Raw genomic sequence first — 15,706 nt, forward strand, 5'->3', positions numbered from 1 at the left:
GTCTAATCTATTTCTGCCCTTACTAACTAGAAAGATACTGTGTAGGGGTTTGGCCAACATAAAAAAAGGGTGTATCAAAGTAATATTCGGATAGCACTGCAGGGCGTCTGAAGCCTTCTTTTCAGTGCTCATCAGATGATGTTGGAGCTGTCCTACAGCTCCCTTCCCCAAGCTTGAACGACTTGGGATCAACAAAGTTCAAAAGAATCGTAACCCTTTTGAAAGGCTTTCCAGGTTCCCTTTACCAAACAAAGCCTTCCTCTGGTCAAAGATTCTTAATCTCAGAAAGTTCAGTTATCACATAACAGGCTTTACTTTTCAAGGGGATTCCTTTGCCCCCTCACAAAGTTCAGTTCACAAAACAGGTTTCACTTTCCACAGGGTTTCCTTTCCCCAACTTTCACAAAGTTTGCACTTTTATAACACATCTCCAACACTTTACATCGTGGACCGCAGTTCCGTTTTGGACCACAGTTTCACAAAGTTCACTTTGTAGATTTGGCACAAGATTCTCTTGCTCTTGATTCAACAGGGGTTCCCTCCCCCAACAATTCCACAACTTTAACACCTTGACAAATTTTCATATCCGATACTTTCGAATGTGCACAATTTAGTTTGTTCTGTGGGTGACCACTACGACACCTTCGCCTTTCTGGGATCGTGCCCTTGGGAGGATAGCTCAGGGGCAACGTGCTCGCCTTGGAAGCAAGACGACCCGGAGCAACACAGGTTCAATCCCTGGGTCTGTGCTTAGAAACCTCTGGGTATTAAGCGCGTTATAAATAACCAATCATATCATGTCATACCTTTCGCATCTTTTATCACAGTTCATCAACAGGTTTGGGCCCCAGGCACTATTTGACTTTATCTCTTGTTACTTCAGGGCTTCAGCTCGCTCTTTCTGTCTCACGCAGCACCCCTCTCATACTTTCCGTTAGCTCCCACTTGAAGCCTCGCACAGCTCCCCTGCACTCAGAGCAAGTTTCACTTAAACATAGTCTCTCAATCTGTATTTAGCACATTGCAACACAACGGACAATTGGAGCTTTCTCTTGTGATCAGCGTAGCTATTGCAGCTTCTTTGTTTCTGGTTCAGGGACTCCTTGCTTGCTCCTCCGACACTTCTGGGTGGCCTAGCAGGCCCAGGGGAACGAGCACGTTCCAGGATGACCCTCTAGAGATCAGCTCTTCACGCACTCCCCTTCTGGCTCCTTGGAGACACGGCTCCCTCGCCACACTCTCGCCCACTCCAGCCACGGTCCCCAAGTGTCTCAGTGCTCACTTCTCCGACATTAGAACTTGGGCTGCTCAGGCCCTTCCGGCTGCCTGCTTGCTTGGTCTCTGCCTCTTGTTCCTTCTCGGGTTCCAACTTGTTCCTCTTGTCTCACACAGTTACTCCTTTTATACACCAGAGGAGCATTAACAGGTTTTTGGTGTATTATTCTTTCGTTCATTGTCTGACTTTACATGTTTATGAATGTCCCGCTAACAAGATCAGGCAGAGTTCCTCTGGATGTATATTCTCCATTTTGATGGCGGTGTGATGTTTTGCACAAGGAGAATACAGGGGAAAACCGGTGTCCGGTATGCAATAAGCCACGTAGGCTGAGAGAATGTAGAGTAGGGGGTGTTTGGAAAGGGGGGGTGGGCAAATCGCTGGGGGCGACCTGATGACCTATTCAATATCTCTTGCTTAGTCCCATCCTCACAACGATGGTGGGAGGGATAATGGTTTGAGTGTGTGATCTCTTCCTTTGCCTTTTCTTTCGTGGCAGAAGATATTACAGAATGAAATGATGAGTTTCCACAACAGTTTGGAGAGGCTAAGGGAGAGGAGGATAGATTTGAATTGATCTTGGAACCATCTGTTTCTGTGATTCTACCTGGAGAGTTTTAGTCTTCTTTTCTTGTTTTTAAGGTCAGGTTCTACGGGCTCGGTATTAGAATATCCCATAAACGTTCCCCAGTAAGCCTTGGCCCCTTATCTGAAAGAGCTTTGTGGCTCTCCTTGGCTCTAACTCCTGCTTGCGTTACGCTACTCGGGGGCCTCCCCTTCTGCCAAATGATTTTCTCCCTCTCCCTCTCTCTCGTGTGCATGTCAATGTTGTCTTCAGCCCGGTCTTGGTTTCTATTGCTTTTTGAGCATCTCGGCTAGTCCCATGTAAATCATCACAGGAGAGGAGCTAGGGAGTTCCTTGGAGCAACAGGAGTCCTTAGCCCCTAAGGGGCTGAGTCTCCCAGTGAGGTCTCATTTACCCAGAATCCTCTTGCGGCTCTTGCGGAGCAGACTTACCTCCTGTGAGGCAAGATTTTCATAATTATGATAAATCTTCCTGACTTGTGTCAACCCCAGAACTTTTTTTGACTGGCCTTGGTCATTATTTTACCTTGTCTTTAGGTGAGTGAAAATCTTCTCCCCCCTCTCACTTATTCTTTTACTCTTTATGTCTCTCCATAGTGTATGATTGGATATAACTTTCGAGCGCAGGCTGGGTTGCCCCTTTGGACTTCCCTGTTGATTTCTCTTTAATGTACTAGGGTGAACTACGGTTCCCAATGGGTAAAGAGGGATTTTCATTCCCTTTACATTTTATATAGTGAGCCAGCACACCCCACCTTATGTGGTGTGCTGGAGGATACAGTACATCAATGGCTGGTGGTATTGCTTTTACCTTAGTGACTTTTTAGTCTTATTATTCGCAGGCTGTTAATTCAGCTTGAATGGTGCGTTCCTTCTTTTGTTTTTCGCCATTTGGAAGTATCCTTGTTGTTTCTGAAGTTCTCCCTTACCATTTTAGGTAGGAACGACCTCCGTGATGATTGTCTTCGGTGGGAATCCTTTGTATTCCCTGCCTAGGCTCCAGATTGTCTGAGAAGGCAGGAAGCGAAGGAGGAGTCCAAAACTCTGCAGACCTTTGTCGTTCACCATGCGTGAAAGGAACCATCTCCCAATGGGGATATGGCTGTCCTGATTGGACAGTCAGACCACCCCATTCTGTAAACTGCAGGGAGGGATTGCAGAAGTTGTGCTGTAGTTCCTGATTAATACTCTGAACCTGGAAGCTGCGACCACTGGAGCTGAAACCGAAGAGGAAGATGATGAAGAAAAGATGTCTGCAGCGATTTCCAACGACCAGAGAGCCTGCTGTGTAACCAGGACCTGATGCAAGCCTTCCTTCCAATCAACCTGGGGGTCCCGGACACAGCGGCTCCTAAACAGGCTGGTGAGATTCACTAGTCTCAAGACCTGCATTTTGAGCCATCCCATGACGTGGTGCGACCTTGCTGGGCTGCAAACCACCAATACCCTGGGACGTCGAGCCTGAGTGCAGTGCATGGTCTTCCGAAGTCTAAATCCAGCTGAAACTTTGCTGGACTCCTCCTGGATCTCCAGAGACCTGATTCAAATCTCTAATGTCCCCTCCCTAGAGTGCAGGACCGAGAGAGTGAAGAGAATCCGACCGGCGATATTAGTTCATCTGTCTGCTGTAAAAAGCCGCAAGAATCTGTGAAGAAACCTTTGATGGAATCCTCCTCTGACTGCTGCTGCAAGTTCCCGTCCAGTTCTTTCGTCTCCAGACCAAGAATCCAGGGACCAGATCCTGTGCTGCTGCATCCTGAAGGCATCCACTCAGAAGCTGTTCTTTTCTCCTAAGGTACTGTGTGGGCTTGGGTAATACTTACCTTAAGTCTGGTGGGCATCTTGTGAGGCGGAGTGGGTGATTCGTCTGGTTGGAAGTTTGCCCATACTACTTAACCAGGCCTAACTGGAATGCATATTAGGGAGCCTTCTGTGAAGTCTCTGGACACTTTAACTAACTCTAAAGCTGCTACTTACTTGTTTAAGACGATATCCTCTGGAACTTTGACTTTCCTGCAACTGAACCCTATCTCAACCTGTCTAAAGCTGGCTCTTAGACTATTGCGGCCCCTCTTCTGCCTCTGAGGGAACTCCTGCAATAGAGTAGGGAAGGACTGGATAAGAAAAGGATTCTGTCTTGGAAGTATAACTATATAACTAGTGTAAAAGTACTTACTTGCTAAAGGTTTTTGTGGTAGCTGGATCTCTGTGAAAGAAGAAGTTACAAAGTGCCATTAAGTGTATGCCTACCTTTAATTTACTGGTTTCTCCTTTTAAAAGGTAAATTAGTTGCTTTACTTACTATGAATCATGTCCCACAATCAAAAATGTAATGAGTTGGTACCGTTTTATCATTGATTATGAGTGTAAAAGCTTACCAGTAGGGGTCTACCTACCTTGAAATACATTGTCTTTCTTCAAGTTGTAAGGAAGGCATGGTATCAAACAGTGAAGACAGACGCAAGTGATCACAGGTCAAGGGTGTTTATTGAACTTTAATGGGTTGGTTGAATGACTATCTAAGCCTAAATCTAAGGTTGGGAGTAAGGTACGGCCATCAAATAACGCAATCCTAGTCGAGTCTCTGTCAAAATAAAAGGGCCTATACTAATAAACCTATTTCCAATCCTTGTAAATACAAATGGTGTGGGACAATAGTGTATGCCAAAAGAAAAATGTTCGAGAAATAATTTATCAGGATAGTTGAGCAGTTGACAAAGAAACCTGGGTGGCCAAAGAGTCAGTAGGGGACCACCGTGCTTGCAATTGAAATAGAGCGTCACGAAGGCTGCGGGAGACTGTTGAGACTGGGTACTAGGCCTTAGCACTCCAATTAAGTAGAGTAATTAATACAAACACAGTCGCACTGTGCCAATTGTGATAGTTTTACTGGTGCTTGAGAGGCACCAATTAATTTATTGGTCTGAAAATAATTAATGTACAGCCTCACATGTGTTTCGAGCATCACCTAGCTCTTCATCAGAGGCTGTTGACATATTAGCATAAAATAAATAATGCAAATTATAGTTTGATACAACCAATTGGGTTAGCAACCCGCCGTTCGACCCGGAGGACAGAGTGACAATTCCCAAGCATAATGTATCGCAATATGAATTGGAATATATAAGGACCAATAGTCCAATGTGTAAAACATTTGTCAAATGAAAAATAATAATAAAGAAAGTTATAGTAGCAGCCCAGATCAATGTAAACAACAATCATAATAATGCAACATCAACAGAAAATTAAAACCAAAAAGGATTTTGGAGCGATTATTGTACATACCCAATGCCATTGGTGGGTATGAATCGAAGGCCAAATGAAAAAGAAAACCATGTGTAACACGAAATTAGTGTATGAGGCAATTTAAACCATTAAGTTTTATTTCCAAATATAGCCTAGAACTGTGCACAACCAGGCACCAGCTCGTGCAACATTCTAATAAGCTCATTAGCAATTGAAGGGTACCTTGTAGTAATAACTAGTAATGCGTCCGACTGGCAGAATTTGCCAGCCTGTGTCCGGTAGGATGGTTGCTCAACTGTAATAGACCTGAGAAACAATAAATGTATATATATATATGTAGAGTAAATGTCACATACTAAAACTTTCCAATTAATACATGTTGTAATTAAATAAGGAAAGTCCTGCACATACCTCCATTCCTTCGCGGTAGCGGAAATTAACTAATGAATCACAAGATATTTAAATCATGGTCCCAGTCAATCCAATGTGGTAACATCAGAATTTCGGTTCCCGATGCGTGGAGAAAGGTGGAACACAAAGGATCTCAATTAGCATTCGTAACCTTCAGAATCAAGCCCTTGAAGATGCCTAATTACTTGTCTGACTCTTCCTCCCAGCTAAGGGACTGTGCCTGAACTCTCTTACCTCATGTAATTCAGGGACTAGACGCGGCATGGACGTACTGGTACATATATAACCTGGGCGTCTAGACCGTGCAAGCAAACTAATGTGATGGCAAGCAGCTTCCGCCATCTTGACTGTATTAAACCCTATTGGCTATAGATCCCGTATAGGACCAATCAGGATAACTATAATGATAGTGCCGGTAACGTTTGTAAAATGATAATGGAGGGCATAATACTCTATTATAGATAAAAAGCATATCTTTTTGGAAAATTGCTAACTCAAATGTGTTCCATGCAATTCTCAAGGAATGTTTTTAATTATGAGACACCTGTTTGTGTGCTCGTAAGAACCAAATTGCAAAACATGATTATGTATCTACAGTAATATTTAACAAGTGAATTAAAGACGACATTCTTATTTAAATGTGTATGCGCCCAATTGCACTGATCACCTGGTTGTGTCTAAATACAATCACTGATGTGTGAAGGGCCTAATATCGGAGGCGTATAAGCAATCAGATATGTATCTGAGAAAGCCATCAGAGAACTCTAATCTGCAGTAACTATGAACAGTTGTAAAGAACCGATGATAATCACATTGAATGCAATTGAAAAATACATGACAAATCTTGTTACATGTCCCATATGTATGGGTACATTTTGTAGTGATTAAATCATAGAAACACAGCAAGTTCATGATCTGAATTGAGGCCAGAATGCACCGTGCGATATTTGCAAAAAGTTTTTCTTCCAGTCTGCGCAGTTTCTTAATTAGGTTACCACATTGTGGTGTTAAAGTTGCCTTAATGAGACCCACAAATATAATATCTGATTTATTGTCCATTTGGTGGCAGGTTTGCCAATGGTTAGCCAGGGGATATTTCGAGTCCTGGCTGGCAGTAGTGGAAAGGTGTTGTCTGATCCTAATCTTAAGGGGTCTGATTGTGCTTCCTATGTATTTCAAACCACACACACATATAATGCAATACACGATGAACTTAGAATTACAGTTAATGAATGACACGATCTGGTGTGCCCCCAGTTTGTTGAACTCGACTGATTGTGTTTCCAAAGCATATTGACACATAGCACACTTTCCACATTTATGAAAACCATTATTTTGAGCTAAGTGTAGCCATGATCTAGTCGCTTGTGCGTTTTTTCATAAATGATCAACATAAAATGTTTTTCAAAGTGACCCCTTTGCAGAAGGTAAAACTAGGCTCCCGGTCTATCCAATCATTTTACATCCATGTCAAGGTGTAACAAATGCCAGTGTTTTTAATGATGGAATACACTTTATGACTGTCCGCATTATAGCAAGTGATCAATCGAATTTTCCTAGCTTCCGTTTTGTCTCTACTTGTTTTAGGTGTCAGTAAATCAACTCTCTTGATTGAGCTTACTACTTGTTGTTGTAAATTGCCCTCCTCATAGCCTCTTTCTAAGAACTTATCTTTGATGCGTTTGCTTTCAACCTTGAAGTCTGCCATAATTGAGCAGTTACGTTGCGCTCTAATGAATTCCCCTTGGGGATGTTGGATATCACTTGCCCGAGAGCTTATGCGCGCTATACAAATTAAAAAATAAATATATTCTTGTGATAAATTCATTTGTTGTGGGAGATGTAAAAGTATTTTCCATATGAAGACAAGGTGGGTTGAACAGGGAGTTCCATTCTGGAATGAGAGTCCTTGTCGCCAAGAGGGGAGTCTCTCACAGTGAGGTCCCACTTGCCCAGACCCTTCAGGAGGGTGTTGCTTAGGGCTCACCTCCCTAGCTTCAAACGGGGTGGCTCCCCTCTGGGGAGAACAGACAAATTGCTCAGATTTGTCACATTTACTAAATTACTACATCATCCACATTATGCCCCTTCCTCTTTACCTGATTGCCTCCTCGAACAACTTGAAGGATGTTGTAAGTTTTCAGAAAATGAAAATTGCAGTGCTCAAGATTACTTTTGTTTTGACTAAACCAGCAGCAGATAAGAAATGCAGTTAGGTTCTATGAAACCTGTTGTCACACAGCTCTTGTAAAGCCTTGTTCACTTTGCTTCTGTTGGATTTGGTCTTTTTTTCTACAAAATCACTTCTCCTCTCGCACTGTTTATGGCAGCAGCGCGCGGTTTATGGCAGTAGCTTTGTGCCCAGCATTCTAATGAGCACTGTGCTTCTGCGCAGTCAAGAACGGGCTGTGAATAGGATTTTTCATAGCGTTCTGTGCACTGCACCTCTGTTTCCAGGTAACGAGGCCACATAAAGATTCACAATGCTCCCACGCAGTCAAGTTCAGACTGAACGATGCTGACGTAATGGCCGCTGCACTCCCTCAAGCTGATGCGTTCTTTAGTCTGACTAGAGTTACCCGTGTGCTATGATTCCTTCGCCGCAGCTCTCGTGCACCTGTTGAGACATACGGCCTTCCCAGAAGTCATGAGAGGTTTGGCCTAAGTGTTCTCCAGTACAGTTGATTACCGTTATCCTAATCTGTGTTGCAGACTTTGTGCTATTTAATCGAGTAACATGTTCAGCTAACACTCGCAATGCAGTTCAATGTTTAAATTATTCCTCTATAACCATTAAGCACTTAGTGCCATAAGAATAACATATAATAGTTAAGCACTAGGAGTTTCTGCTGATAACCAAGTATGTACAATTCAAGTCTTTCAGTATAGAATGGTTTTTGATTCATTTATCTCTCTAGTTGATGATGTGTCTGTCTTAGAGTTCTTTTCTCTTCAGTTTTGTTCTTTGAAAATTAGTTCTAAGTTACTTCAAGTTCTTTTGAGACTCCGAAAACTGTGACCTTCCTTTACTTTGTCCTGGATGAAGGATAGTTTAGAATGTTGCTCAAAATTCCAAATGACTTCATCAGATTAATCATCCAATCAGTTCTGTGATGAGCCTCCACCATCTTGAAATGAGGCTGACCTGCATCCCTGAAGGAATGTAGTCAAGGAAAAGATGGCTTTTAGCAACCTTATCACTACATCTCTTGATAACTCTAAACCCTGCGAACAACCTTTGCCTGTCTTTTAGGAAACCTATTTTGCCAGATCCTGTCAGAAGTCCCTTATACATCTTCTAACATGGTATGGTTTGCCCATTAGACCACCTAGGAGCAGAGCTGACAAAGTCATTGGGTAGGCTTTAAAAAAAAAAGATATCTTTTGCGCGTCAAACCCAAAAGCAAGATGGTGGCTACGGTCCCAGGGAGTTATCTACTGAGATTGTAAGCATTTTGTTTCAGATATAACACTTTCTTTTTTTACCTCTTCTTCTTTCCTTCTTTTTCTACCCTCACTTTTTTCTTCTACCTTCCTATCTCAACCATCTCATGTGCCCTAATATTTTTCCCCCTCAGCTTTTGTCTGCAGGCCACAGTCCGACCATTAACCACTGCCAGATCAACGGAGACATCAAAGCCCAAGTCGCCTGCACACCACGTACCATCTACACACTGCGTGTAAATGCACAATCTCAGGAGAACAAGGTAAAATGGGGTCGGGTCCTGGAGCAGAAAGTGGTCTGTCTGGAACAATAGATAGGTACTTGTATTGTAACATGCTTGAAGCAGGGGAGAAACTCTAGCAGGGCAGAGAGAGCAAGACTTGTTGGAAGAATGCAGAGCCAAGACTTAAAGCTAGTTGTAGAAACTGTAATAGGGAGAAGGTCAACCCTTGAGCAAAGAGGTAGGTCTGTGAGGGTCAGGGTCATAGGGTCTGAGGTGGTGGGACTGGACCAGGGAATTGATTGTGGGACCTGAAGCTAGTAGATCAGGGATAAATGGGTCCCCTTTGGTTAAAGGTTAGAGGTGGGCCCTCTGGTGCTTGGTGGGAGGGAACACGGCTGATATTAAGAGCAAGGATGAGGTGGGAGCTGCAGCGTGGGTGTATGAGTGGAATCTGGAAAATAAGTGGAAGCAGGGCAGTGGACTGCTAATTGGGGAGCGGGGAGAATACAGAGACCAGTGACTAGGTCTTGGAGGCAGAGCATAAATGGTGAAGCTGTAAGTACCAGGAATAAGGACGCTGGGGGTATATGTTGGTGGGGTAGGTGAAACAATGGGAGGCCAGAGAAAGGGGGGTGAAACATGCAGAAGTGGCTGGTCGATGTCTGTAAGAGGCACCAGAGGTCATGACTTGGGGCAAGGAGTGAAGAGAAGCAGGTGGTCAAGACATGAAACAAGGAGGGGTGAGACATTGATAACAAAAGTGCTGGAAGGCAGTTGAGCAGTTGTGTGATTCCATCGACCACTGTTAGTTTGTGGTTGTAAAGACTGGAGGGGGGGGTCTGTACTTCTGCTCTCTATATGGTAGAGGAGAGGCACAGAGGACCCCAGCCAAGATTCTCTATTGTTGGTAGCAATGGACGAGCAATCGGGGCCTAGCTTCTCAGGAGGTGATGCAGGCTGGCTCTTAAGTACAGTGTAGTCCCCAAGCCCCCACAAAGGAATGTCCACACACTGTATTAGTTAAAACGCAGTCTTTATATAATTAAGTTCAAGGTTATGTACACAATGATAATAACTCACTTTGTGCTCAGTGAATCTATAATGGCAAATATATACAGTTCTAAGTGGTACCACAATTATTAAAGTGCATCAACTGTACTCAGGTTAAATGTCACACAAATCAATTAATAGAGGTAACCAACAATAGACATAGGAGGAAAGCAGTTGGTTAGAATAATTGGCAGAATACTGGCCCGTTACCTAGACACAGTTCTGTGTGGAGATCCCCCTCCCCCCAACCTGGGCAACCTGTAAAGTAAAGATATATCACTAGACAAGTACATATATTGTTCTAGAAGTCTTATTTCCTTCTATAATAGTTCTACAACCTCAGTGTACCTGGAATAGCAGAGTTCGTCGTCGGGTCGTCAACGGATCCTTCTTGAGCGGCTCCCTTTAAGGCAGGAGCCACGGATTGTCGAGATCCCACGGGAAAAGGGTTGAACGACGATGGTGAGGTGGCAGCTTCGTTCCTAGCTGTGCTCGTTTATGACGGAGCATTGGTGTCCTGCAAGGAAGAGGCGTGCAGGGCACCTTGGTGACGATAGTTCAGGACCGCAAAGAGTTTGAAGAACTGTGTCTCAGCAAGGGCGTTGAGATGTCGGCATCTCTGTGGTCTTTAGGTGGAGGGAAACCTACCGACGGATGCTCCTCGGCGCGTCAGCGGCCTTGACTTTCTCCAGTGGGACAAAGCGGTCGACGGTGCAGGCGAGAGCATCCTTGGATCAAATGTTACTTAGGCAAAGGGAGCACGGCGGCTCTGGTCGGCGACATCGGTCGGTGACGGTGATGGACAAGAGTCCGGGCGCTTCTCCTTATGATTTCGCGGCGGTCCCCGTCTCCGGTCGCAGCCTGTCGTAGGTCTGTCTACCAGGGAGCTTTGGCAAAGATCAGCTTGTGCACGATGGTCTCTCCTACCTCAGGAAGAGGGCGCCTTGCCAGGTCCTCTCTGGGTCAGTCCTTGGAGACACAGCAGCTTTCAGATCGACGAAGTAGAGAGGCAGCAAGACTTCTCTTCCAGCAGGGCTTCAAGGTTAAGCTTCAGTTTCAACTCCAGTTTCTCTTCAGCTTCTGAACACGAATTCTAGCAGTGAGAGGCCCCCAGATATACTAGTTGATCTCCCATTCATTCTGCTGGGTCACACTCAGGCAACCAATCGGTCAGAAGGGCATTCATGCCGGCAGGCAGCCAATCAGGTGCATAGTGCATTCTGGCCATTCACTTCTCTCCAGACACTCACAACAAGTTATGTGTATTGGGACAAGTACCCAGCCATTCAACGCTCCACACTGCATTCATACCAGTTTCGGCCAGGGCTGTCTCACTCATTGTGTCAAACACCAGAAACCAGACATCCACAACAAGAAGTGCATAATGGTCCCACACTCCATTCATCCAGGTCCCACCCCACAGGGTGTACCCACAACATACAGTCACTGGGAAGGCTACAGCCAGTCTGGCCTGGCCTTCACAACAACACCATATATGGAACTTCCACCCAACAGCTTGTCAGGGGGAAGGGACAGAGCCAGGGCTTCCCAGGACTTTGGGAAAACAAGGTAACAGGCAATAGAAAGCAAGAGGCCACAGAGGCCATCTTGTTTCCCATCAGGAATCAACTGATTCCAATGGCATGGCCTGGGTATCCCAAAATGGAGGATACTCCGAGCACCTGTCAAATTCAGCATGAAGCTTTCACCAGGCCATACCCTGCTCTGTGGGCCACACATAGGTGCCCAAAAACATACACTAGGGGCACAGGGTTGTACCCTCACCCCTGGGTGCCATAAGGGTATTCCATGGGTCTGTACACCAAACCAAAAACGGGAAGAGCTGCACTGCCAGGAGTCCCACATGGACTCCTGTGCAGAAAACGATACGGAACACAAATGAAAAAGGACTACAGGACAAGGACAGGGAGGCCCTGTCCCTCCAATGCATTTCCAGAATCACAGTGGTCTCCATGATCTAAGCTTGATTTTTGACTCGTTTTAATTTATTATTTTAATTTTGGGGGGGGAAGGGGTTTGGGGGAGAGACCAACAAAACAGTCGATATTCGAGCCGAACTAGAAGATGACAATGTTTAGATTAAACGGGAGACACTGTTGTACTCTTATGTGGAAAAAAGCAAAGAATGCTCTTGGACGGAAAGCGTAAAGTGGGAGTGACACAATTCTGTTTTTGGATGCTGCGTCTAGTGAAGAAGGGTGAAGTTTGTGGGAAAGCACAGTAATAGTCTATCAAGCAAGGGATGGTGTAAAGCAAGTGTTTGGCTGATTGTCTGAAAGCATGGGGGTCCAGCTAAGATGTCCCCTTTAAAAAGGATGCAGGTGTGTTCTAAGAAAGCCTGACTTGTAAAGGGGACAGAAGACGGCTGCTCAAGTAAAAATGCTGCAATCTTTGCTTTGACACAGGAATTCAAATACAGCAGATTTCACACCCATGTGAGGCGTAAACTATAAAAGCATTTAGGGCAACAAAGTTGTGCGGTACCAGCTGCATGCAGAATCTTGCTTTATTTATGTCGTAGGTCCACCACATGCGACGTACAAAGTTATGATGGATTGCCTTCCCTGCTGTGCTCAGGTTCAGATGGACTGGGTTTTGCAGCACACCTTCCATGTTGCAAGCAGTAGTCCTGTGCACAAACATTAAGGTCTCACTATGTCGGTGATCCATGCAGCCACTCATTGGACAGCACCCCTCTGCATGGCCTAGGATGCCTCCTAGGGTGATTGGCTATTGCTGTATACTTTGTATTGACAATTTTCAGCACGCGTTGCAGCATCAGAGCACATACATATATGTGGAGGTGCTAAGGAGCCAATCAAAACCAAAGTGGCTGAAAGCACCCAAAGGCCACATTGAGTCATCTGAACAGATTGGTCGCATGCACATTTTGCAATTCTTGATCAGGATGCTGACTCCGTAACCCATTGTGAAGTTTGGAAGTTGCTCAGTCTGTTGTCAAAAATCTCACTTGGGTCAAAGCCGATTTCTTTTGCGGCCAACCTATTATAAGGTCTCGCTATGTTTTCTTTTTAACGGAGAATGAGAATCGTAGATGCCAGGCTGCAAAACTAAAGCCTGCTTGCCAGCAACACTGAACTGCATACGATTAATGTGCAGCAAAGCCTACTTCACCTACTTAGAATGAGATTGCACCATACTGCTCCAAAAGTCAAACTTGGAACATATAAATCCTGCCCACAAATTTCTGAAGGTAGGTGGGGGGGGGGGGAGGGGGATTTTGTGTGCCTGCAACTGTTGCCTGGAGAGGTTGAAAGTAGGTGCGCCATTATGTGGGACGAGGATGAAAATATTGGCTTTCAATAGTTGGAGGATGAAACTAAATTTAGCCATCAAAGGGTCAGTGTGTTGCTAAACCATTGTTGCGGTTAGGCAGTATCTGTCACATATGTGACGCTGAGTCCTTGCTATCAGTTTGTTTTAATGATCAGTAGGGGGCATCGCACAACTCACTCGTTTTTGCACTTAGGGAGGCACCCTTTTGCTTTGGAGAGAGGGTTGGAAAAATTAGTGTACCAACCTCTACATATATTTCAAAACCCAGGTGCATCATCACTCTTGCAGTCCGTTCTCCAGATAAGATTTTGAAGTTGGGAGTAAAAAAGATTTTTTAGGGAGTAAAAATCTAAGTCCAGTTCCCAATGAGAGTATTTTATAAGCGAGTAAAACTGTTTTAATTGGGAAATGGGCATGTTTTTATAATTTCTTTGCACCTAGTTATGCATACACATTGAAAGATGCATGTTTACTTCTTCTGATCTTGTAGTAGTAATAGCAGTCTCTTCCTGTGGTACTACGTGCACTGCTTGTCCAAACATATCCACAGAGCTGTGGGAGTGGAAGTAGGGGCACAAGGTTGTTGCATGTGCCCTTTTCCCATTTTTTGTTCGGAATATGTTCACTGCCTATTTTTATTTTTTGGAAGCATTTGCCTATTTTTAGGGAGTGAAAGTGGCTGATACGCCTATTATCTGTAGGGCTGCTTATAGGGATGTTCTTTTTCCAGGCTAAGTTACGTTTCTCTAGAAGAGCATCCTATCTCAGTGCCAGCTTGGGAGACGAGAATCTGTTCTAAACTTTTCTTTTACTTCTCCCCACAGGTATTGACGGCTGCTGGAACAAGTTCAAAAGTTGATGTCTTTACAAATTTTGGATATCGCGCATTTTCTTTCACGTTTGTTTGATGCACACATTTCCCCAGTGTTTTGGTTTCCTTTTTAAGCTTTTATTTATAATAAAACAGTGTTTCGGATTGGTTTGTCTGTCAATGACTGTGCAACTCTCCTGAGCCACCAGAGTGTCTTAAAGGTGAGGCGCTGTGTATTTGTCTGCCAATCCCTTGAGCATATCCACCTCGGAGCACAATCTCGGTCTCTGGTTGAGAGCATTGGATCATGGATACCTGCAAGTACATGTCTGGCTTGTGCAGCATTTAAAATTAGAGCTTTTTGTATTCCGTTATCTTGCATTTGCATAACGTCTCCTGGCATAGGATATGGCGTGGAAGCGCTTGCTTGTCAGAGAGCAAAGGAGGAGTATGATGGAACATGCAGTAGTGGTAGGGAGGAGCAAAGTCTGGTAGATAATTGGGATGAGGAAGAAGGGTAGATAAGATGCTCAGGAAGGCAGTTAAACAAAATGATGGAGGAGTTGTGTACAAATGGACCGCTTTTATTGTGGGTCAATTGTGAGTCTCAACTGTATTCTATGGGGTACAGCGCCAAATGGAGAGATAGCTGTAGATGATTGTTTGCCACGCCAGAGGGTATGTCTGGAATTTGCTCATCAATTCAGCTTTCATATTTATCCTCCACTCCTCACCACTGTAGTGGGTTTATGGTTCCTGGCCTTGTCTGAAAAGTGGCATATTGTGACCCTTCCAGGCTGTTGTTCCTTAGTTTTGGGGAAGAAAGGGGAGGTTTGGGGAGGAGGCGACGGGAAAGAGAAACTAGACAATAGAATGACCAAAATCAGAGAAGAAAAAAATGTGGATGAATGGGAGGGATGTGGTTTTTGAAGTAGGTTGCATGTTTCTCAAATGTGACAAGTTATTGGTAAGCATGACTGTAGGACTCAGAGTACAGCTTGCTTTAGAGCAGTGTTTTATTGTGTTGGCGATATCTAGAACTGACAAAGCATGGTACTAGATGTAGTTAGATGGTGAGTGGTTGCGTGATGGACCTGAGTGGCGCTGAGGTGCTGGCCCCTTGTACTGTGGAGGCTTTCACTAAATACAATATCAAGGAAGAAAACTGGGTGTTGTGAAGGCATCATGAAGTAGACGCAGACAAGTGCCACTCACTATCTTGTCTGCCTACTCTCGCCAGTTCTCCCCCTCTCCCACCTACTCTATGATGCTCCCTGTCTCTCCTATCTTTTCTAACTGCTTCTCTATCGACTATCCTGCTCTCCTCACTAAATCTGGTAG

The 15,706-nt window shown here is 44.5% G+C and overlaps 1 protein-coding gene across 3 annotated transcripts in view; it reads left to right on the plus strand.

The window, feature by feature from the left end:
• Window positions 1–14,530, plus strand: part of THOC6 (THO complex subunit 6) — a 214,823-nt gene extending 200,293 nt beyond the window's left edge. For all 3 annotated transcript variants that reach the window (XM_069651700.1, XM_069651702.1, XM_069651701.1), the window contains exons 12-13: window positions 9,097–9,225; window positions 14,379–14,530. In XM_069651700.1, coding sequence (XP_069507801.1) covers window positions 9,097–9,225; window positions 14,379–14,462 — 213 coding nt within the window. In that variant the 3' untranslated portion in view covers window positions 14,463–14,530. The remainder of the gene's footprint in view (window positions 1–9,096; window positions 9,226–14,378) is intronic.
• Window positions 14,531–15,706: the final 1,176 nt, after the last annotated feature.

The sequence above is a fragment of the Ambystoma mexicanum genome, chromosome 3p, assembly GCF_040938575.1.
Source record: "Ambystoma mexicanum isolate Mex_15411 chromosome 3p, UKY_AmexF1_1, whole genome shotgun sequence".
Taxonomy (NCBI): Eukaryota; Metazoa; Chordata; class Amphibia; order Caudata; family Ambystomatidae; genus Ambystoma; species Ambystoma mexicanum.